This window comes from Symsagittifera roscoffensis, chromosome 5 (genome assembly GCF_963678635.1).
Source record: "Symsagittifera roscoffensis chromosome 5, txSymRosc1.1, whole genome shotgun sequence".
Classification (NCBI taxonomy): domain Eukaryota; kingdom Metazoa; phylum Xenacoelomorpha; order Acoela; family Convolutidae; genus Symsagittifera; species Symsagittifera roscoffensis.
The window spans coordinates 14839334-14863551 of record NC_087066.1 but is presented as its reverse complement, the minus strand read 5'-3'; the positions used below and the strand labels follow the sequence as shown (position 1 = coordinate 14863551).

The 24218-nt window shown below is 38.0% G+C and overlaps 2 protein-coding genes across 2 annotated transcripts; both read left to right on the top strand.

Annotated features, from left to right (window-relative positions):
* Positions 1–13086: 13086 nt before the first annotated feature.
* Positions 13087–18197, top strand: LOC134845739 (membrane progestin receptor alpha-like). Its single transcript, XM_063862799.1, has 2 exons — positions 13087–13707; positions 16633–18197. The coding sequence occupies exons 1-2, from the start codon at positions 13162–13164 to the stop codon at positions 17017–17019; spliced, it is 933 nt and encodes a 310-aa protein (XP_063718869.1). The 5' UTR covers positions 13087–13161; the 3' UTR covers positions 17020–18197.
* Positions 18198–19098: 901 nt separating this feature from the next.
* Positions 19099–20693, top strand: LOC134845927 (N-lysine methyltransferase KMT5A-B-like). Its single transcript, XM_063863058.1, has one exon. The coding sequence runs from the start codon at positions 19141–19143 to the stop codon at positions 20521–20523; it is 1383 nt and encodes a 460-aa protein (XP_063719128.1). The 5' UTR covers positions 19099–19140; the 3' UTR covers positions 20524–20693.
* The last annotated feature ends 3525 nt before the right edge of the window (positions 20694–24218 follow it).

Here is a 24218-nt window from a genome sequence, read left to right as displayed (position 1 = left end):
CCGATAAAGCTTCCTCATGCCTTGGATGCTTGATGTCTGCTACAACACCCCAGAATTGCGGACAATCCGATTTAAAATGACCTTCCAAGTTGCAAAAGAAACACCTCGGGCCGAATTTTGCAATTACTCCTCTCATGAGATCTTCATGGTCGACTTCTGACGCATCTTCGTCCTCGAGGCTAAAGCCTATTGCTTCCATGCCCTGTTTGTAAGTTGGGCATGCTGACACATGATGGTCCGTCGAACTGCAATTTGCACAAGAGCGTCTCTTGTCCATATCTTCCCTCGGTTTATACCAGTTGTTCCCTTGGTTTGCTGGTCCGTTGTTAAAATTATCATAATTGTTCTTGTAATATCCAGATCTCGATGGAGGTTTCAATAGAAGATATTCTTTCGACTTGAGCCTCAACTCCTCTGGTGTTGTCGCATTGGTCGATAGTGTTGTGTAATGTGTTGCTAACATTGTTCGAAGTTCATCATTCTTCACACCATCGATGAATTTTGAGGCTACTGCCAGGTTCATCCTCCTGTTCGACTCGTCCGTTTGGCTGCGCCTTCTTAGCATCTCCAAATTGTCCAGAATTTTGTCTATCATCTCATCTTCTCGTTGCCTCCGTTTCTCGAAGCGCATCATTGCCTGGTTCCCCTGCACCCCTGATCCAAAAATCTTCTCAGCTGTGTCCCGCTGGTATTGCTTTTTGGCCATCACACAGTTTAGGGCTGTCCCTTCCAAGTTACTGGTCAGCGCACTGCATTCTTGCCTTTCTGACAAGTCCTCTTCCTCAAAATGCAGTTTCATCACTTCTATCCAGGTATCAATACAGCCATCAGATTCGTCTTTGTAGCATCTTGGTTTCTTAAAAACCCTTCTGGACTTTTCGCTACGTTCATTGGTTCTAGATAACCTCGTAAGGAATGTCTCCAAAGACCTGTTTAGGGGTTCAAAGGCTGTGGCCATTGCTGTAGCATCTCTTGAATGCCCCGCCTGAGTATCATCTCCCCCTGATAAGGGTTCTGTATTTGGTACATCCCTTCTATCCGAATCGCCGGGATTGTTTCTTCCTTGGCTCGCATGACTCATCCCTGGGCTTGCATGACTCCTGTTCCTGGAATCACCTCTCCCAGTCGCATGTGTGCCTTGCGTCGGTCGTTCGTTTGAAGTCTGTCTATTGCCAGTTGAACTTCCTCTAAAGTTTGGGCCCCATGTTCTATTATCCCCTGTGGCATAGCCTGCTGAACTGCCCCTACCTCTAGTGGATCCATATGTCCTTCTCCTATCTTGTTGGTCATTGAAGTTCACCCTCGGCTCCCTGCTGGGTCCTTCCGAGTTCGGTTCCCCTTCTCTTGGTCCACTCCTGCTGCCTAGTAGCCCGTCCAACCTGTCCATTATAGCCTGAGTTCGCCTCTCCATCATCGCATCTATCTTTGTGTCAAGAGTCCGAAGAGTCTGCTCTTGTTGAGTTCTCAAATTCTCCATGTCGTATCTTAACCGTAACTCCCTTTGTTCCGCTTCTCTTGTCATTCGCGACAAGTTCTTCGCCAAGTGTTCATCCGTTCTTTCCTTCAAGCGTTTTTCGCTTCTACTAAGTTCTTGTCTATTGCGGTTTATTTCTTACCGCAAACTTTCTCTCTCGACGTGGATTGCTCTCTCTAGTTCACTCATTCTTATGGACATCTGTTCATTTTGCTCTCCTATACTGCCCACTACGTTGTTCAAGGCTTCTTCAATTGATGCTCCGTTTTCTACTAGTGGCGTCACAAGTGGCGGTGTCACCCTGTCGATCCCAGGTAGCTTGGTGCTGGTCGAGATTCGGGCTTTGATTCTCTGCCTCGACGTCTTTTCTTTTCATTATCCACCTCTGGATCCGCCGATGCGTTGCTTAGCCCTGTGTTTCTATTCTCCCCAGTTCGCATTTCCGAATTCGTCATACTCACAAAGTTTCTTGACTGGCCTGATGTGTTTGTGGTTTTGCTTATTGTCCTCACTACACCAAATTGGTCCATGGTACCTGTCGGTGCATGCTTCATTCTCCTGAGTCGAACTATTGAGGATGACTTGAGATCCAAAGTCAGCTTGCTCTTCATCGTCCTCTTCTTCTTCCTGGGATTCACCTTCATCGCCTGTACCCACTCCCATGGTGAATGGAAAGATGTTTTCGAAAGTTTCTTCACTCTTTCTTAAAACGATGAGGACGTTGCCTGTTTCTCCGTCACGCCTGCCATCATGGTGTTGTCTGTGGGAGATCTTCTAGTTGCCACAATTTCAGTAGAGATGTCGGACAGTTCCGACATCTCCTCTCGGTCCAGTGACCCGGTGGAAGTGGCAAAATCCTGGCCTTGTTCTACCGGAGTAAATTCACTTGCCAGCCTTCTAGTTCCTCTCCCCTCCGGTCCAAGTTTTTCTTGATTCTCATCCAGGGCCTGGTCCGGATGAACCTCCATTTCTAGGATTGCTTTTCGCTCTTCTGAGGACTTTTGACATCTGGTCTCAACCATTCTGCCTGAAACCGTCTCCCCCTTGTTGGTCCGGTTCGTGTGATCCATCATTGCTTTTCTTTGCTTTTCCGGTATAAATTTCCTTGAGCTATCACCTAGTTGGGGTATCCTTGACTTGTCTAAACTCATTATTGATGTATCACTTCCTACTGCCTATACACTCAATTCGATTTCTAGTGTCCTTTTGATCTGACTACTGATAATGATAACACAACACAATAAATTCCAAAAGTTTCTATTAAATAGTGACCACGAATCCGTGTATAATATCACGGTACAGCGTATAAAAATTTATTCACAATAATCGATTATTAGTTATAAGATCTGAAACTAGCACAGTATGATGATATCAGTCTATTTAAAAGATAGTGTTCTCACTACACAATCAAGCACAAATATTATTGATTTAAAACCAGAAATAACTAAATAAGAGTATTTCTATGTAAAACGTATGTGTTTTGTATTTTTAGTTGGTCGCAGTACAATAGTCGAACTTGTATATAAAGAAAAAGCTTTCCCTGCTTGGTGCTGCACCAAACAGACAAAACTTGAAGGCAGTAAACTTCTCAAGTGGGCGTCTATTGCACCCACCGAGTCCTGTGTTACCTACCTGCCTTCGGACTGCCCGAGTTAGACCTACTAAAATCCTCAGGGCAATCACTTTTCCCAAAAACGATTTGGATTTCAATCCACACAAATCAGTTATACACTCTTGTTCAATTTAGACTTAGTGTCGCGAATATCCGACTTTAGACCTGTTTTGTTTTGGTTTGGTTTTTTTATAAAAGACAAGTTACCAGTGCAGTCACTGGTTCCCAGCCTATCTCATGATAATCTTATACCTCTAACTACTTTCTTTTCTGTTGTCTTTTTAAGTTTTGACAAAATAATACCCCTCCGGATTGACAAAAATCGGACCTCTCCTGATTGGCAAAATTGGGACCCCTCCGGATTGACAAAATTGGGACCCCTCCGGATTGACAAAAATCGGACCCCTCCAGATTGGTAAAATTGCTACCCCTCCGGATTGGGACCATTCCTGTTTTGTAAAAATTTAGACCCCTCCGGATTGGGATCCCTCCGGATTTGTAAAAATTGAGACCCCTCCGGATTGGGAACCCTCGGTGTTTGTAAAGATAGCTTCTCAGAGGCTTTCTAAATTTCCAACTGATACCCTTCCGAATACGTTCTCAGATGCTATTATGCTGTTTGAATCAACTAGGAAGGGTGTGTCGTCCTTCCCAAGACCTTTCCGGATTGAAATAAAGCCTCTTATTCGACGATTCACCCTAACGGTGAAGGGTCTTATCGCTACCCTAATTTCGGCTCGACTAAAATTTTTCTGGTGCCCGTAGCCTTCCTTTTTTGTCTAGAACAGCGTAAAATTGCCTTTTTCAACCGTTTCTACCCTTTGGTAGGATGTAAGGGCCTCTCAAAAAAATTTTTTTATAAAACTTGAAGGGTCTACCTTCCCGAATTGGTGAATTTGCTAAAATTTTCACGCTTACTTTTTTGAATAATTGATATTTTTATCAGTAAGCTCAGCTAATTTCTGATCTAATGGTACCAAGATCAACTGGATCTCTCCAGTAGTTCCAAAGTTATTAACCAAAACGTCTTTTTTCTAAAGTCAAAAATTTTTCTCTTTTAGGTTCCGCCTAACTTTTTTCGCAATTCTGTTCTATTCGACCTAAAAATTATTGATCCGAGCTCAAAAGCCTATACTGTTCTACTTCAATGCAAAAAACCCGATCTAAAACGCTCTCGTTGAAAAAATTTGCGAAAAACTATGCTATTTGGACCCCTCCGGGTTGATGAATCCACTGAATCAAACACGTTCAATTCGATTTCTCTGTAACCCGGAAGGTTATTGGCAAACGGGTTTTAAAACCTGTCGATTCACTAGTGGAAGTTGTCCGAACAACTATTTTCACTGTTCTAACTCAAAAATTTCAAAAAATTTTCTCATTTTTTAGTGTTCCCTATTTTCAAAAATTCGAAAATTCGGTTATTGGTTTCAAAATAGTTCCAACCACTACTGAAGTAAACTCAACCGGTTCTACCTATTATACTAGCACAGTTACAATATAACTCACTATTTTAGCGCTTTTTTCCGTTTCAAAAAATATCGATATCTCAAAAATCGCGATTTGTGGGGGGATCAAAATATCGTTATTTTGATCCTAAAAACCGGTCCGCTTACTGTGTTTTTCACTGAAAAACGATATAGGAGTATTAATATAGGCTGTATAAGTAATAATACTAGTAATACTATACCCCTCCGGGTTTGTTCAATATCCGAATTAAGGTGCTTAACTCGGAATTTCGCAGTTTGGTGAAGGGTCACTACAGTGCAGCACTGTCGAGCCCCCCACAGATTACTATCTTATTTTTTGTACCAAAAGAGATACAAAACTTGTTAACGATACCCAACAGTCAAATTGCTGTTGTCGTTGAGCCCCTTCTTGTCACTCCTTGTACTCCTTGCCGGATCAGTCTTCTTCACTAATCCCGAGACCCTTCCGGGTTGAGGGCAAATCAGCAGACCCTTCCGGATTGAGCGCAAATTAGCATTAACGTGCTTAAATACTCAGATAACCCTTCAGTAAAGGCCTAAAAAACGGGCCACAAAAATGATCGTAACAATTTTGATTGATATAAATGCCTGTAACAACAATATATCTATCAACAACAAACGGGAGGGTCGGATCACATCTTGTCTGGGGGGATAATTTCTTTAGTTTTTGGTTTTTTCGGTTGTTTTTTATGTTTTTTGTTTTTCTTGGGTACTATACTACTTTTAGTTCGGTTTCTTATATATCTTTATTTGTTTTTGGTCACAAACCTCTCAGGGAACGAGGGGACGGCCGATCCACCCACCCTTCCTGGAACGTGAATTTTTGGTTTTAATTAGGTCTAAAAGCTATTCACGGTAATCCAGAAGGCTTCCGCTTTCTGAACTACCCTTCCACCCCGGCGGTTAGGGCCTATTAAGGGCGTTACTATGAGCATCCGCTCGGCGCGGAGTGCTCGCTAACGGTTCTGCCGGTCATGATGTTAAAAAAGAATAACACCCAGGAGCGCCATAAAAACATCTATGTAACATTCGCTCGGAAGTACATACCGACGGAAAATAGAGCTAAGCTATAAAATGACTGGCCAGCGTCTAAACAAAGCGCTACTTGCTTTTCACCGTCTCTACCAAAGCCAGTTCTTTTGGTGGTCTTTCTAACATCGGGTCGACAAAAACGTTACTACATACCGACTAACACTAAAATTATAGTCTATGTATAGCATGGCCAAAATTTAAAAACATGATTAAAATTTAATGTCAGAATCAAAAATGTTCCCAAATCGAAAATTTATAACCAGAAAGAACAAAAAACTAAAAAATCTCAGAAAATAACAGGAAAATGTTATTCATGATTACGTAATTATATTATGTAATTACAGTTGTTCAAATTTGATTGGTTAAAAAGTTTTAGAGCCTTTTTAGACACGTTTCTCATTTTTCAGATCTTTGATCGTTTTGTAAATATTGTTTAAAAAAAATTAATCCTGATGATGCACAGAATGTGCAAAAACGTTTGAATTAACATTTTAAATTTCATATAACCATTTTTGTTAAATTCTAACCCTTTTTAGCTATAAGCAATAAGCAAACTGTTATATTCCTTTAAGGAAAACAGTCATAGTTCGAAAAAAATTCTCTATTTGTACAGAATTTTATTACCACTTTTTGTTTATAATGTCAGTAGTGTTTGAGTTAAAATGGCGATGATTGTAGCTGCCAGCTCCCTTTATCACAGCCTGAAAGATCTTGAGCAAGAGGAACGGAGAGAGACGCAGCAGAAGGTCTATGCAGTCCCCAGCCTTTCTTTGAACCCCAATACCTTGAAAGGATTTACGAGTGTTATTGGAACTGCAACCTCTGGCCAGTAAGCACATTATTATCTGGCACGACGTGCTGAACAACGGCATATCCTCACATCGCACGAACAACTATACGCCATACCCACTTGACGAACTACTGGCGTATTTACAATCAAAGCGAAGACAAATTAGTGGCATTGACTACTGCAGGAGAACGGGTACTCCCGATATTTTTGAGGATCTGCGGAAGACAGAGATAATCGTCATAAAAACAACTGGTAAGCCTTATCTCTAGAAGGAAGAGACAGATTCCTGCGGTCCTCAGAGAGTATCTTCAACTGCACCAGTCAAGTGAATTGGAGTTGAAGTCACTACGGGTGGTGCCGTCCCATCGAGACCACCTGCCAGGCATCTTCTCAAGGATACGGGCCCAGACCAAGAAACCATCGCAGGGACGCCGCAGGGCAAAGGCGCGGAGAGCGTAGGTATTGGCTGGCGGCCTCCAGTCGGAACCAAACGACCAATAGGTGGTAATATTTTGTTGTGGCTGTTTTTTTGCTGAGTGCCACATGAGTTTAAGTGCTCGTGGCCTGCAAAGAACAGATGACCGCAATTTTGCTGCCACCACCACTCCTTAGACTGGTCCTGAAAAGAAAACTCACTTGAAAAATTGTGTTACATTATTTGAAACATTTTAATAAATTTAATTGCAGTTTCCTGAGAATTAAATTTCTGATAAAATGTCTCGATAACGACATTAAACCAGACTTTTTACGGTTTCGCGTGCCTGATAACGGTGTTTTTTCGGATCAAGCGGTGCACAGCTTTCAACTGAGACTCTTAAGATCTGAGCTAAGCCAGGCAAATGCGGATAGGGCCAAGGCATCGGGTAACCTAGTAAAAGCAAGAGAGGTAGTGAGAAGGGGTATAGATGAGATGTGGTGGCCTTCGGTAATTTTCTATCTGAACCGGCAAGCAAGGTGTAGTGTCAATAACCTGATAAGCCGACACAAGAGAAAGCTTGAAAAACTTTCGGAAAGACAGGATAGACCATTAAAAGACTTGGATGAAAGGGCAGTTAGAATTTTAGATGAAGTGATTTTGCCGCTTTGGGTGCGGGAAGTCTTAAGTTTTGGACCAAAAAATCCGGTACGAGACAAATTCAATGAAATTCACTTCCTTGCTGACATTGAGAGTTTTTTGTCTGAACTGAAATTAAATAGAATACCCGGAGAAAAATTATGTGAGATTGAAGCAGCTGCAAAGAGATATGCTAAGAATGTGAAACAGACCCCCATTGACAAAGGTGTTGAAAAAGCCAGAAAGTATTAGAAGGACAACGGTCTTCTGGCAGTGCCATTTGATAAGGGGGTGGGTTTTTGTGTAATGAAAAAGGAGACATATGAGAAAAAACTGAAAGACTTATTACAGGCAGAACAATTTAGTGAGAGGAAGAATCTGACAGACAGCGTGATTATGAAGATTGAAAAAGACATAAACAAAGAATTACTCGCCATGAAAAAGAAGGACGAGATTAGCGAAGCGATGTATAATAGGTTGAGATCAACGGGAGCGCAGCCGGCTAGACTGTATGGATTAGCAAAAACACAGAAACAAGGCACACCACTTCTTCCCGTCCTTTCTTTACCTGGTAGCTCATATGACAACCTAAATGAAACCTTGGCAAAGTACTTTGATGAAATTGAGGGGGCAAACATAGAAACGAACACTCAAATGGCCAGGGAGATCTTGGAGAAAACTGAGTTGGACTCTGACGAGAGTATAATCTCCCTTGATGTAAAGAGTTTGTAATTTAATGTCCCGCTCAAGGAAGCGGTTGAAATAGCCCTGAGGAGATTATATGAGCAAGTCAACCCTCCGGAAACATCTCGCAAGGGAGAACAAAAAACAAGAAAGAACAAAAAACTAAAAAATATCAGAAGTTTACAGGAAAATGTTGTTCATGATTACGTAATTATATTATGTAATTACAGTTGTTCAAATTTGATTGGTTAAAAAGTTTTAGAGCCTTTTTAGACACGTTTCTCATTTTTCAGATCTTTGATCGTTTTGCAAATATTGTAAAAAAAAATTTTTTAATCCTGATGATGCACAGAATGTACAAAAAAAGGTAAAAAAAACGGTTTAGCATTGGGCGCCTCCCTTGCAGTAATATTGGCTAATTTGTGGCTCAAAGAATACGAACCTGCATTAAAGAAAGAAATACCAAAAATGACTGTGCTAAGTGAGGGTAACAAGGAAGTTTGCCTTAGATGTCAGAAAAAGGTGACATATCGGACAAAAGGAGTAGAATGCGAAGCTTGTTTGAATTGGTACCACTTAGGGTAAGGTAACATATCGGAATCCGAATACGCAGACATCGCTGTAACAGTATGGTATTGCATGACGTGCAAAAAACAACGGGAAGCGATCGGACTGTGAATGGTGTTAAAGTTTTTCTAAGATATGTGGATGACATAATTAGAACGGTCAAGGGCGATCCTGGGGTAGTTCTCGAGGCTGCCAATAAGTTGCATCCAAACTTGCAGTTCATCATTGAAGAACTCGATAGTAACGGTAATTTGGCCTTTTTGGACTTAAATGTCAACGTGCATTCAGCAAAAAAGGTCACATGTGGTTGGTACAAGAAACTCACTGATACCGGCACCATTCTAAATTTCAGAGGCTGCGCACCTTTGCAGTACAAAAGAAACATTATTGAAGGGACGGTTCATAGGGTTTTCAGAAGTACCTCAACATGGGAGTATTTTGACCAGGCATTGGAAAAAAATCGGAAACTATGGATTGAAAATCAATATCCAAAAAATTGGTCTGACAGGGTAGTGTTTGAAACTCTTAACAAGATTATTAAGGGAAAGAAAAATTTAGAAGTGAAGGCATCAGAACCGAGAAATGTCAAATGGTTGAAAAACTCACCACCCCTTCTTACAATGCAATATCGAGGCAATCCATCTCAACTGTTAGCTGCAATGGTTCGGCAAATATCCGGGGCACAAATAATTTTTACAACAAGAAAATTGAAAACATGCTTGCCATCCCTCAAAACTTCCTTTGCTCGTGAACTGAGATCCAAAGTGGTGTACAAGCTTACATGTAGTGGATGTAACTCCACCTATGTCGGTCAGACAGTCCGACATTTAGCCACGAGGGTCGATGAACACCGCAAAGAGGACTCCCCAGTAGGACAACACTTGTTAGAATGTAATAAGGAGGTAGGCGGTACTGCTGAGCTGAAGTCAGAGATTATAGACCAAACAGCCAACACTCATAAGCTACTGACACTAGAGGCTTTGCATATTTGGAGGGAGAGGCCGAAGATCAACACACGCGATGAATTCAGGAGCCGGGAATTAACACTAAAATTATAGTCTATGTATAACATCGCTAAAATTTAAAAAACTGACATGTCAGAATCAAAAATGGTCCCAAATCGAAATTTTTCAACCAGAAAGAACAAGAAACTAAAAAACCTCAGAAATTTACAGGAAAATGTTATTCATGATTACGTAATTATATTATGTAATTACAGTTGTTCAAATGTGATTGGTTAAAAATTTTTAGAGCCTTTTTAGAAACGTTTCTCATTTTTCAGATCTTTGATCGTTTTGTAAATATTGTAAAAAAAATTTTTAATCCTGATGATGCACAGAATGTGCGAAAACGTTTGAATTGACATTTTAAATTTCTTTTAAAAACGTTACTGCTTTCGGCTCCGGTCAAAACACTCAAATTAACTTGTTTACTTGCAAAATTAGTGAGCTCATGGCTGGGTCTCAGTATCCCCAGACCACGAGGTCACCCCTAAAAACAGGGCTACTAATATTTATTATATTATGATTAATATTATATTATTATGAACAAAAGAGACGAGATAAGTGATCAGTTATATTCTAAGATGAGATCAACAGGGGGGCAACCCGCCCGTTTGTACGGTTTAGCTGAGGTACACAAGGATGAGACACCCCTACGACCTGTACTATCACTTCCCGGCAGCTCGTATGAGAATCTTAACAAAATGCTTGCAAAGTTTTTTGACAACATCGATGGAGCAAATATAGAAACCAATACTAAAGAGGCTAGAGAAAAAATAGAAAACATTGCTCTAGATCCGGATGAAACCATAATATCTCTTGATGTGAAAAGTTTGTACACCAACGTTCCCCTGAAGGAGGCAATTGAAATTGCTTTACAGAAGCTGTACAGCCAGGAGTCTCTTCCTGAAATTCAAAGAGCAACCATGAAAAGGCTTTTGAATATGGCGGTCAGCAAAGTATATTTCAAGTGTAATGATTCATGGTTTGTACAAGTTGATGGTTTAGCAATGGGCGCGTCCCTCGCTGTAATTCTGGCAAACTTATGGCTGAAAGAATACGAATTTGCTCTACGACAACAAATACCGGTGGGAACGGGGGTACAGCAAATTAATGACAAAAACAGCTTGTGCCCATGTTGCAGCAGGAAAGTCACATATAGATCAAAGGGGGTTGAATGCGAGAGTTGCCGAAACTGGTATCATCTAAAATGCGGAAAAATATCCGATGACGTATACGCATCAATAACCGAGATAATCTGGTACTGTGAAAGCTGCTGCCGAGCTAAGAACAAGGAGAAGGATACTCCCCAGGTGAAATTGTTCCCCAGGTATGTGGATGACATTGTTAGAACAGTCAGAGGGGAGCCGAGTTGTCTTCTCGATGCCGCCAATTCTCTTCATCCAAATTTGCAGTTCACTCTAGAGAAAACTAATTCGGAGGGGAATTTGCCGTTCCTGGATTTGAACATAAATGTATCGCAGGATAGGCGTGTAACTTGCAGTTGGCATCAAAAACCAACAGATACAGGGACTATACTGAACTATAGAAGCTGCGCCCCAACTCAGTATAAGCGTAGTGTTATCCAAGGCACTGTACACAGGGTTTTTAGGAGTACATCTAGCTGGGAGCAATTTGATAAGGCTATGGAAACTAATAGGGCGCAATGGCTGACAAATCAGTACCCTGAAAATTGGTCCGCAAAGGTGGCTTCAGACGCCTTGTGCAAGATCATCGAGGGTAAAGGCAAGCCCCTGGATAGTGACAGGGGTTTGTCAGTTCAATCACCAAAGGATGAGAAGCCCCCAATGCTGATGGTGCAATATAGAGGTAACCAGAGCCAATATTTTGCTAACAGGTTACGAAAATTAACGAACGTTCAAGTGGTTTTCACCACAAGAAAACTACAATCATGTTTACCATCACTGAAGTCAGCATTTTCTAATGACCTCAAGTCAAGAGTGGTTTATAAACTGTCATGTAGTGGATGCACTTCCACCTATGTCGGACAAACTGTTCGACATTTGACCACTAGAATTGAGGAACATAAGAAAGCAGACTCACCGGTAGGCCTCCACCTTCAGCAATGCCAACTTGAGGGAAATAGCGCAGATCTTAGTTGGGAAATTATAGATAGTCCAAACAACCAAACAAAATTGCTAACACTAGAGGCAATACATATCAGGAAAGAGAAACCGGGCTTGAACACGCGCGATGAGTTTAGGAGCAGGGAGTTAACACTGAAAATTTAGTCCCAAAATATTTTTGGTTTTTTATTCAAAACGTACATGTCTAAATCGAAATTATGACTCAGAAACTTCCAGACAAATTAATTTTAAAATGTTTAATTAATTTTAGAGGTTAAAAGTATTTTAATCTTAATAGTAATTTAGAGGTCAACTGTGATTGGCTAATTTTTTATCATGATGGTTTAGAACCAAATTGTATGTGATTTATTGTAAATAACATTTGTAAATTGATGTTTTATCGTCATTTAGAGTAGTTTATTGTAAAAATTTTGACGATGCACATAGTTGCGAAAACGTTTGAAATTTACTTTTTAGCAAAAATTTCTTATATTATTATTGTTTTTGTTCAGTAGATAATAATCCTCATCTCCATCGAAGATGGATCAACCCCTTCCCCCAACTCCTAGCTTCTCATCGTCAGAAAATGAATTCAGATGTTAAATAAAATCAATTCAGGACATAATCGGGAAGCTAAAAGTTTGTATAAAATGGTTTAAGTTCAAGTCCCGAGATCCCTCCGGATGCCTGAATCCGGGGAAATAACACCCTTACTTCCTCTCCGAAAGGCTGGTTTCTACCCTTCACCGTTGTTGTGAATGGCCTTGCAACGATTGTAGCGACACAATCATTGCAACTCGGAGCTATCTCTGCTAACACTCTTGCGTAATTTCGTTTTTCTCTCAATTCTCGTAGTTGTTTTTGCAACTTCTGTCGTTGTTCTGTTTTTATTTTGGATTTCTTCCAAAATGGCCGTTGTTGACGTTTCTCAGAAGTGTGATGTCACAATTCGAATTTTTAAAATTTAAGAATTTCCGAATCCTTCAGCCTTCACGATTTGTCTAATCGTCTGAATAACATTGTTAATCCTCTAAAACTGCTAATTCGGAAGGTTGGCTGCTAGCCCTTCGTAACTGTCTTTTTGTCAATTCTGGTCGAATGTCACATAACCTCATATGTGACATAAGTAGGCTTCACGCATGATGCGTCAAAGAAACACAAAATTTGTTAAAAAAATTTCTGGGTCGTGTTTTTGAAAGATGATCTTCCAGTCAATTACCAGTTTGAGAGCTTAAGGCGTCTTGCTCGAAAAAGACCTGGTAATTTTCAGGGTCCGTTTATACTTGAAGACGACTGGTAGATATGCAATCGCGTTTTCAGGTTTCGTAATGTAGTGTGGCCAGATAGCCTGGTGATTACCCGTTGCCCTCGAAATGACCTGCTTTGGGTGTTGCTTGGAGCGAGATGAGGTGCCCGCCGTTTTCAACGAGCCTTTTATTAAAGGAGGGTACAGACTCCCTAACCAGCCATATCTTTACTATTTCAAATCCTTATTTTTTCAGCACAATGAATTGCTCAATATGTGGAGTGCCTTAATTACAGTACTCTGTCATGTTTATCTATTTCAATACTGCCCATTCATTTCTATCTTGTGGGTTCTGAACATTTCTGGCCTGCTGATACACATTTTCAGCTTCTTGGCCCATACTTTCGCTCACTTCACCTCGAAAGCACACATCAGTTTCTATTTGCTGGATTTCATGGGAATTTACATCGGGTTTTCACAGGTTATACCCTCATTCTTGATACTACATTATGATATTCCGTTTTATTTGGCTCTTATAATGGGGTCACTTGCTCTAACTTGGAATTTAACAACCTTCTATTTGTGTTGCCGGGAGTATTACGTCAGCTGGGAACCGTGGTTTGGCGGCGGTTCTTGTGAGAAGAAGAAGCCCCGTGTCTTGACTTTCGTGAGGGTAAATTGATCTATTATCTGTCTACTTTTCACAAATTTAAATGCGGGTTTCTCTATTTCGCCATGATTAAACTTTTTCAACAAATTATTTTAGCCTGTTTACCGAAAGATTTTTTTTGCACGTTTGAGCTATATCGTATATTGCAATGCTTAAGATTTTTTTTCGATTTTCCGGTTTGAATACAACGCTTGTTCCATTAAATTTGAAATAAGCAATCTAGATGTTTCCCAGGGTGTTGCGAATTTCACCTCCAAATATGAAGTTTCCAAAAAAACTATATCTATAGAAATTCACGAAATTTGAAATTCTTAAACCTGTAGATTTTAAAAGCCGTGGTACCCTCAGGCGTTTAAAATCTTGCCTTCAAATATGAGTGTTCAAATTTTTTTAGTTTCCGAGATACAACTATTTCGTGAATTTTTCCCAAATTTTATAAATTTTGAAATTCGCAACCCTATAGTTGGGTGCTGCTAGAGTACTCTTAGGTGTTGAAAATTTTGCCTCCGAATACGAGTGTTAAAATTTTTTAATTTCCGAGATATGAAGTTTTGTTTTTGAGATATAGTAAATTTTACAAAATTGGAGTTTCACAACCTTATAGTATGTTTTTGTTTAATTTTTCTATCTTCGAATCGAGTGTTGGTGGTTTTTAACGTAATCTTTATGTGCCTCTGTATATTGAATTGGCGTCTATTTCAAAAATCAAAAGAATCTTTTTCCAGAAACAGCCGGTAATTTTCAATTTCGAAAAAACTTCGGATTTTCCAATAAAACTTGAAAAAACCAGTTTTTTTTTAAAAAAAAACTTTCGTTTAAATGTCTCTTTCTGTATTTATTTGTTTTGCTGAATCGCTTAATTTGCGAATCTTTTCTATAGCTTGAAAAACGCCATCCGGTACTTGCTTGGTTTGGAAAAAAAATCACTTTTTAGTTTTTCGAAAATAAAGTTTGATTGATAATCTTCATTCGATCTTTTGATTTATCGAGTATGTTTTTGTTTTTTGTGATGATAATTTCAAAGATAATTAACAACTACTTCATCGGTTTTAGAGAAAAATCACTTTGATTGTCTTTTTTATCATCATCTGTATCGTTGACTCAGTCTTATCTCATTATTTTCATTATTTTATCTTCATTATTTTGACCTGTAGAAACGATGACTGGTGTTTTCATTTAGGAGAAAAATTGTTTTTTTTTAAAAAAAAAAAATTAGCCCAATTTTGGTTAATCATCTTTTTCTTATGTTGATCTGACTTAATGGGTACGCCTTTGAAATTTTTTTGGTATTTGGTAGATAAAAATTGTGTTATTCGAAAAAATGAAGGTATTTTATTGAGCCTTTTCTAAATATTTTATAAAAGTTTTGTTAGACAATTTTACACGCTGTGATCAGTAGTTTGCGCTCTGTATGGGTTATGGGTTGTCGCCTGGAGTTTTTTTTGTTAGAGCATCTTTTGATTGTAAAGCAGTTTCGATTTGAAATCACAAAACTATAATCACTGAATAATCAAATTTTCAAGCGTTTTAGCTCCCATCCGACGTTGCAGTACTTCATTAAAAGAACCAGCTTAACTAACCTTGCGATAAGCAAGGTTATTGCAACCGGGTACTTTTTTTCGGTAATTAAGTTTGCTCACCAAAGTTTTACAGGATCCCCAAATAAGTTCTCCGCCATGTATTTTTGTCACTCAACATATATTTTGAGCATCTCTGATTAGGAGTAATGAGCGTAGTATATAGTTCTTGGTGATTCTTTTTTGTTTTTTTTTTTCAGGAAAAAAAGTCTAAAAATGCTCTAATATCTACAGATGTGCATTCATACATATTACTGCATTTATGAATGCACTTAGGTATATATGCACTTTTTGAGTTCAATTGAATTTCATCTGCTGAAATAGCACTCTCCAAATACGAAAATAGAAATGGCGCGAAAAAGACGTGAACGATTTCTAGTTTCGAACGTGGAATTTAGTTTTTAGATTTCCTGCGGAATGAAAAAATTACCTAGTGATCCAGTTTGTATCAAGTTGGGTTAATGTTATCAGAAAACTGCCAATCATAAATTGTTCTAAGAAATTTAAAGAGCTTGAAGGGCAACTTTTTTTTCTTTGAAATTCGAAAATTGAGATTTTTTCAACAAAGTTGAGTGTTTTTTATTGTTTACTTCATTACTTTTTTCCAACTGTTAGTTGGCTATGTTTTAAAATTCCCGTTATAGTCGAACGTTGTCTTATGTTGTTTGTAAATTTACGTACTCCGACTTGTTTAAGTATTTAAAGTTTTCGTTTTTTTCTAATCGGCTGCAAAGTTCTCGGCATGCATTATGTCCAATTGCGTCAGATTGCGTCGTATTTTAGCTAATAATTTTCTTAAGCGTTTAGTTTTTTGATGGAGGGGGTTGATGTTTTCTCGAGTTTCAAGTGTTTTTTGACGAAAACATTCTTTTCGGCTTAATATGTTTCTGATTAAGTACTGTCGACTTTGTGACCGCTTCATAAATCTGATGCGATGCTCATTTCATTTTCAATTGTCCTAGTTGTCATGTTTTTCCGAAATGGAAGTTCATTCATGACAAATTGCGATAAAAAGATGAAAATTCTGCAAGATCTAGTTTTTGTTTCATCGTTGCGACTGATTTTTTTTTTTCATTTAATGTCCACTAATTTTTCATTTATGTTTGTATTGGATCGCAAGTGTGGAGAAACTTTTTGAAACTTTTGGAAGTACTCAATTAAAACGGTGGCTTATGTTCAGAAATACCCCGCAATTGATTCAATTAATCCCTTTTGTGAGTAATCTTTTTGCTGTGTAAGTAGCACCAGTGTACGTGAGTTTCTGATTTTAAGCTATGTAGTACCGATTTGATGATCCGTATGGAGGATTGAATTGAACAGCGTTGTATTTGAACTGTTGATTCTTGTTTAGAGAGGTACCTGGCTGTATGCAGTAGTATGGATTGCAATGATGGTGAAAATGGGCTTCTACCCACCGCCCAGTGGATCGTTCTATTGTCACCTACTAGCTATTATGTCATTGGTTATGGAGTGCTTCATATTGACGTGCAGATGTCCGGAAAGATGGTATCCTGACTACTTCGAGGCATTTCGAAGCCACGCGTTCACTCACGTATGTGCAGGGGCTGTCACGGTTGGCCTTGTCATGGCATTTCTGCAGGACAGAAGTGCATGGTCACGTGATCACTATTTTAGAGGAGAATTCATTCTTTGTTTACTCAGTGTTACTAATATATCCTGCTGCTTCATGCTGGCATACAGAACTCTCACTAAAATCTATCATGCTTCTGAAAACTAATCTATTTATACTGCCTGTTTAAAGCAATTTTAACTGATTGCTTTCTCATAGTCAATGAATTTAGTTTCAACTTAGTTCTAATTTGAAAATCAATAAATACAATTTGTCCAATAGTTGATATTAATAATTGCTTGATTCAATGAACTTCAATCAACATGGTACCACTTCTATGATGCTATGTAGATGATATTCAAATAACATGAATTTGTTATCACAACTGCGATTCATGCACTGTGTAACTGATCTGATTTGTGCTTAGCATTCTCAAATGACTCGTTCAACTGTTTTATGGCTCGCAAAAGAAATTAGTTGGGAGCAGCAAGATGTTCATGAGTTGTATAGTAGCTGCTGAAGGGCTTATTGGACGTTTTTGTTTTGACTTTCGATACGAAAGTAACGGAATAGTTGTTTGTGCTCGGGGTTGGTTTTTTTCTTCAGACAATTTCGACTTTTTACTAGCCATTTTTGACGGATGTTTTTAATATCATTCGAAAGGTATTGTGTCTTGAGCTTAAATTTGAAAAAATATTTCACCTGTGATAATTTTTCGCAAAGTTATAGGGGTTTAAAGATTGCCATTTTGGCCGATTTGGGACAATGAAAGCGCGATATATTTCGCCCTACGCGTAAGCGGACATTAATCCGTCTTAAAAATCGCTCCAAATTGGTTGAAAATAGCTTATTTGCCAGAATTGATTTGTTACAAGGAGCGAAATCTAACCTTCTGAACTTAATATGGCGTGTGGGGGATGATTTTCATAAAAAATATCAAATTTTAGAAAAATTTTTGTAGTAATATTATAAAAAATTATATATAAAAAATATTTTATTACATTTGATTTTTTAGGTTATTACTGCTCCATAAACCTTAAAAGGCAGTCGGAACATTCAATTTCAGATTTTCCTTACCGCAGTGATCTGAAATCAAGGCTAGAAAATGACTGTTTCGTTCTGTATTCTCATTCAGTCTTTGTAAACATGAGTTACAGGGCACATTTCTGGAGTGTCTAAGCTACAAATGAACAATTCAGTTCTTAACTGCCCGGCTAAAATTGCAGGAACACAAATTGCAATAAAATCATCACAGCTTTAAATTAATCTGCTTGTTATAATGTGTGTACTTTGATTGAAAGTTGTATTCAATAGAGAGTTAATTAAATTAAATATTGTTCAACAAACTTCTGATTTCTTAAGTTACCGCCAGTCTCGATTACAATTTCAAAAGTTAAGACAAGGATAGCCGGTTGCTGTGCAAGTAGCGCAGAATGTTCCGACCACATTCGTAAAAAAACTACTAAAGAACTCACAAAAGATCTGCGAGGTGTAATTATATAATTATACAAACGGGTGTAAAGTTAGTAAATTAGGCATAAAATACTTTGTCTTCAAAAAATAAATAAACGAAAATTTTTTTCAAAAAAATCTAAAAATTTTCCTATTTTTGCGCTAAAAATTTTATATTTGTATGCTAAATTTTTATGACCAAGAAAGCGCTGCATGAAGCTTTCAAAACAGGTTTTTTTTTAAGAAAATTAATTTTTTAAATCTAAATGGCCAATTTTTATATATAACGAACGTTACTGGATCGCTGTACTCGCTCGAATTTAGACTAAAATTAAAAAAATTTAAATTGATTTTTCTCAACGATGCGAAAGTTTTTTGTAAATTTCTTAATGTCTTTCAAATTGCGACTGAAAGGGCTCTAATATGATATAGCACTCAACCAATTCCGATTATCATTAGTGGTACCTAAGTTTGCGTGGAAAACAAAAAAGAACAAAACTAAAACACCGAATACAAAGCTCCTCCACATTTTTCTAATGGTCGGAACAAAAACGGCTTCTTTGTAGTTTTACAGTGTATATAAATTTTTTTATAGGATTTTGAAGAGAATAAATAGATTGCTCAAAAATAGTTTGAAGGATTTCAGTTTCTGAAATTTGCTTAAAATTTTGGTAGATTACTCGGCATCCACTGAATCAGCGAAAACGTTTTCCAACGTTTGAATTACCATAATCCAAAGTAAACTTTTTGTTTGAAATTAAAATGATCAATGTAATTTTCTAGTGGTACAGTGTCTTTCGTTTCAGTTAGATTTGTAGGAGCCTGTGACGTAAAACTATGATTGTTTTGGAAAGTCCTTCGAAGTTAATGGCAGCACAGTTAGCTAGCTGCTCACTGGAGGACCCAACAACTGAAGATTCAACAGCGCATGAGCCACAAAGAACCAAAATCTCTGTGAATGAAAAGGAAGGAAAAGGAGTTGCAAAGAAATCGCCCTTGAAAAGAGATCGACCCAATACGAGATCTCAAAACAAAACTAAAGCATCGGAAAGTGAAGAAAGTAAGCCAACAGAATGTAGTAGTAGTACCAAACAGGATGACCTTATGAAAGTGATAAAACAATTTCCTGAAATTGAAAACAGCGTGCGAGTTTCTCCTCAAAAGAAATCAAAAGATGAACATGACAATTTTTCTACTGTAAACAAAACCAATTCGATGGCGTCTAAGAAACAGCTCCATTTCGATGAAACACTAGAACAATTAAGTCCTCAAACAGTAATTGAATCTATTGGTTCCAATGATAATTCTGCAGTTAATGTTGAGAAAATCTGTCAAAACGAAGAAATAAAGCCTGGAAACCCGGAAATCCTATTAGGTGAGACAAAACTAAGCGAAGTGAAGATTATTGATAGCTCTTTTGTTCCTTCAAACAGTAATTTACACGGTGCAGACTCTGGCCAGCAAGAAACTGCCTCAAGCTCGCATGAAAAAGTTCCTGGTGATAGTTTACATGGCCATTTGAACAAAAAGCTAGCAAATAAGCCTAGAAGGTCCCAATCTGTAGAAGTTACGCCTATAAAGCCTTCCAAAGGCAAACAAGGCGATAAAAATAGTAAAAAGGTGGCCGGCGGGAAGTCTAAAAAGTTAAGCAAACGCGCCACAAGTCAGGAAAACTTGAAGGATTCAAACTTCAAAGTCACCGATTTCTACGAGTACCGTCGAAGTTACAGAAGATTATATACCAAACAGCCGACAAAAGAAGAATTGTATGAAAGATGTGTTCTTGAACAGTGTAAGGATGGTCTAAAAATTGAGAATTTTCCAGGAAAGGGCAGAGGAATTGTCGCTACTAAAACCTTTGAGCGAAACGATTTCGTGGTTGAGTACCGAGGCGACTTGATTTTGCCGAGCGAAGCGAAAGATCGCGAGGTTAAGTTTGAAAGTGACCCGGAAGTCGGCTGCTACATGTATTACTTCGTGCTCGGAAATACGAGATACTGTATTGACGCGACGAAAGAGTTAGAATCGTTCGGATATGGAAGGCTTTTGAATCATTCCAGAAAGCATCCGAATTGTAGGACGAAAGCGATTTGGGTGAAGGGAGAGCCGAAATTGATTTTGATAGCAAATCGGACTATAAATGAAGGCGAGGAGTTGTTATATGACTATGGAGACAGATCTAAAACAGCGATTGAAAATCATCCCTGGTTGGCTCAGTGAAACTGATAGTCAACTTGAAACTCTTTTAGCTCAAACTTTTGGACAGGCGGTTTGTTTTTGTACGTTCTAGTTTTGTCCTTTTGATGTTTTATTTCTTTTGACCTTTTGTACACTTTTCAGTGATTTTCCTTGATTTGATAATTCTCGAATGTAATTCACTTTCCGCGATAGTCTTTTCAAAATAGATGGCCAAGAGGTTGCGCCATTCGAGCAAGTCTTCGGCTCGGTCGATTCCTAAATGAAGTCAGCGAACTCAGTGTTTTCATGTTGAACTGTGAATTGAAGTGTGTAATACAGTGGTGCTGATTTAAATTATCCGGACAAAACGAATAAAACTGAACTAAGTCCTCAAACAGTAATTGAATCTATTGGTTCCAATGATAATTCTGCAGATAATGGTGATAAAATCTGTCAAAATGAAGAGCTGAATTAATGCGGTGCAATATATTTTGCGAAGTTATGTTCCAAAATTTTACCAAAAAAGCGGCCTTTTTCGGCGTGTTTTGGTGAAGCATAAGTTACGCCAAAACTATTTGTTCTATTGCTGACAAAAATATATCAAGTGAGCCTCTCATTTTGCCCTACAAAATTTAGGAATTGTATTTTCTCCAAAAAATTATTTGAAATAATTCAATATTGTTTGATTGACAAAAAAGGTCGTTTTTACTATGTAAAATACCACTTTTTATAAAAAAAAACAATTTTAAAACGTTTAGCGCATTTTTTGGAGATAACCCATTTCGTAAATTTGTTGAGCAAAAACATCCGAAATGGTTGTTTTTGGGGTAAAATTTTCGGCGTGTTCATCGAAGTTGTATTTGAAGCATTTGGCTTTGAATACTTTCATCATTTACGACAAAGAAAGTAAAATCATGGCTTGATGAATGGTTGCTTACACTAGCCAGCAGCGTAGTGGATTAGTACGAAGGAACCTTCCTTTTTTTAACGTAACTCGCAAATAAAACTTCATTAAAAGTGTTCACTTATTTGGTGGCACTTTTGCTATAATCACGATCTGTAGCTTTGGAAATATCCAGAGATCTATTATCTGGTTTATTTGTGACTAGTTTTTGTGATTTATTAAGTGTGAGTGGTTAGTGCGTGAGACTCATAATTTTTATATCGCAGATCGAATCCAAGACGTAGTCAAAGCTTATTTCTAAATTTTCTTGAAATTGAGCATCTGCATTGAGCTGTATTTTGTCGTGTTCTCGCTGGTGGTTGTGAAGCGAAGCTTCGCCTGTGTATGTTACACTTGCGAGATCAAGTGTCGTGGAAAAGACATATCCAGGATTTTGCGGGGTGGGGCGTTTTCAAAAATATAATTAGAGTTTTCGACTTCAATAAATCGTTTTTTTAAATCTCAATCTCTAAAAAGACTCCATCGTAAACAAATTTTCTGCAAAGTGACATGCTTTTGAATAAAGATACAAAATTTTTAGTTTTTGGAAGCTTCTTGAATGGTTTTGATCAAAACTTATATATTCGCGCTCATGGCATCTGTAGATACTTTTTCGGGCTTTTCGGCCTAAAATGGCTTTCGTGTAAAAAAACTATCCAAATGGGGAGTATATAGTTGGAAATGGGGTTGAATTCCTGAATCCGCGCCCTCGCAGTTTGCTATTGTACATTTCAAAATTTATGAGACAAGCAAAGCTCACGATATTATATTAATATGGTGTTTTAGTTCCTTTCTAAGTGGCAATGTTTTTTGTTCAATTTCTCCATCAGCTTTTGATATATCATATATAATTGGCATTTGTCTATTTGAAGTCAATTTGGGATAACTACCGTGCGCAAAATTAGAAAATCATATTGATGTGCGCGCAGTGTAGTAAATTAAACAGGCTTGAAATTATTTTCAAATCAGCTTGAGGCAAGTTATTTATAAAAATATTGCGCCTATAGACGCTTAGCTCATCATTTTGTACTTGGCATTGCGTATGGGTGAAGATTCTCAGAAAGGATTCTGGAAAATTTTGTTTTTCTTGAAGGTGGAATAATTTTTTTCAACTTTATAGCGCACTGTGAACATCGTGGGGTTTGCTCTGTTGGAAGCAGTCTTGTTAGTCTCGCATTATGGGAGGGAGAAATGAGTGTTATCCAAACAGCATTGGATGAGCGGTTTAAGCAATTACTTCTTGTTGTTTCGACTTTTGAAGAAAGAGGAATATATATGCTTGGTGGTTTTTTCAGACCCATTTTACAAAAATTTTACTGCGGTAACTCTCTGGCGTTGTTTTTTTTCTTAATAAAATATTGTTCGAAATACTGAATTTATTTTTATAATAGTATCATTGGGTGGACGTGGCCGAAGTGTTTTCTTTAATTTGGACTAAATAGATACGACATCTGCAAATATATTACAAGACATGATCTCTTTAACTATAGATAAGAAAGTTTCACCTTCGAAATATATTAGATTATATGATCTATTCAACTGTAGATATGGAAAGTTCCACATTGATATTGTCCACATTGCACTTCCGTCCTTTGAGAAACTTCCCCTCTGGTTGAGAGCAATTTTTCTGGTTTCCATCCTCAGATCTCCCCGTAAGCAATATATGGCTTGCCACCCTATATCTAGCACCGCGAGGTGTTTTCATTTCACCTAATGTTTTAGTTGATGTTACTGAGTTTCGAAGGGTTGCCGGGTGTCTTTGGTTGGAAACGCCATACAATCCAAATCTTCAGAGGGCCCAGAGTAACTTTCACGGCAAATGAACTTCGTTTTGCAGCAAGATATCCATTTAGAATAGTGTGTCACTGACACGTTAGATGCGTCAATTCCAAAAATACATAATTTTTTGAGCTACCATCCTTTTGGAGGTTCAGCAACTTTGGTGTTTTGTGTTTAATCGGATGTTGTGCGTGGTTGAGCTCTTTGGAACTCCATTCCTGTTGACAATATCAGACAGCTTTGCGGTAAGGTAAGGCTCTTGCGTTGTTATTTTTGTAAAAAATACTATTCGATTTTCTGAAATTATCTTTATAATAGTAGTACTAAGTTATCTTTATAATAGTAGTCTTTATAATAGTAGTATCTTTGGGTGGACTCGGCCGAAGTGATTTACTTCAATATGCAGTAAATAGATGCGACATCTGCAAATATTTTCCATAACATGAACCCATCAACTATAGATAAGGAATTTTCATTTCGAATTATGTTACATAAAATGATATATTCAACCATAGATATGGAAAGTTCCACATTCATAATGTCAACGACATTACATGATAGCACTTGCATCTAATATTGGTTGTACAAATTTTATCAAAAGAAAATCTGCACAAAAACTGTCTGTTAGGGGGCAGTCGGAACATTTAGGGCTTTACCTTGATAGACGGGCAGTCTTATTTGGTTAGTTTTTCGAAGCAAGCGAGGAATCTATATGCTAGGGGTGGTTTTTTATTCAGACCAAAATTACAAAAGTTGACTGCGTATGGGTATCGATCCGGAAATCTTCTGCCAAGCGAGATTGCTTGCCAGTAGCCTAAATGCGGTCGGGAGTTCTCGATTAATCGTTAATACTTACAACGCAATTTAAAAAGGTGAATTATTTCGCGCTGATTTGGTCATTTTAATTCGACTCAAATTTTAGCACAGTCCAAATTTGATATTGGCAGTACAAAATTTATAATTCATCAAAATTTTGTTACACAAACATTATTCGAGACCAGCTAAGGGGCAGTCA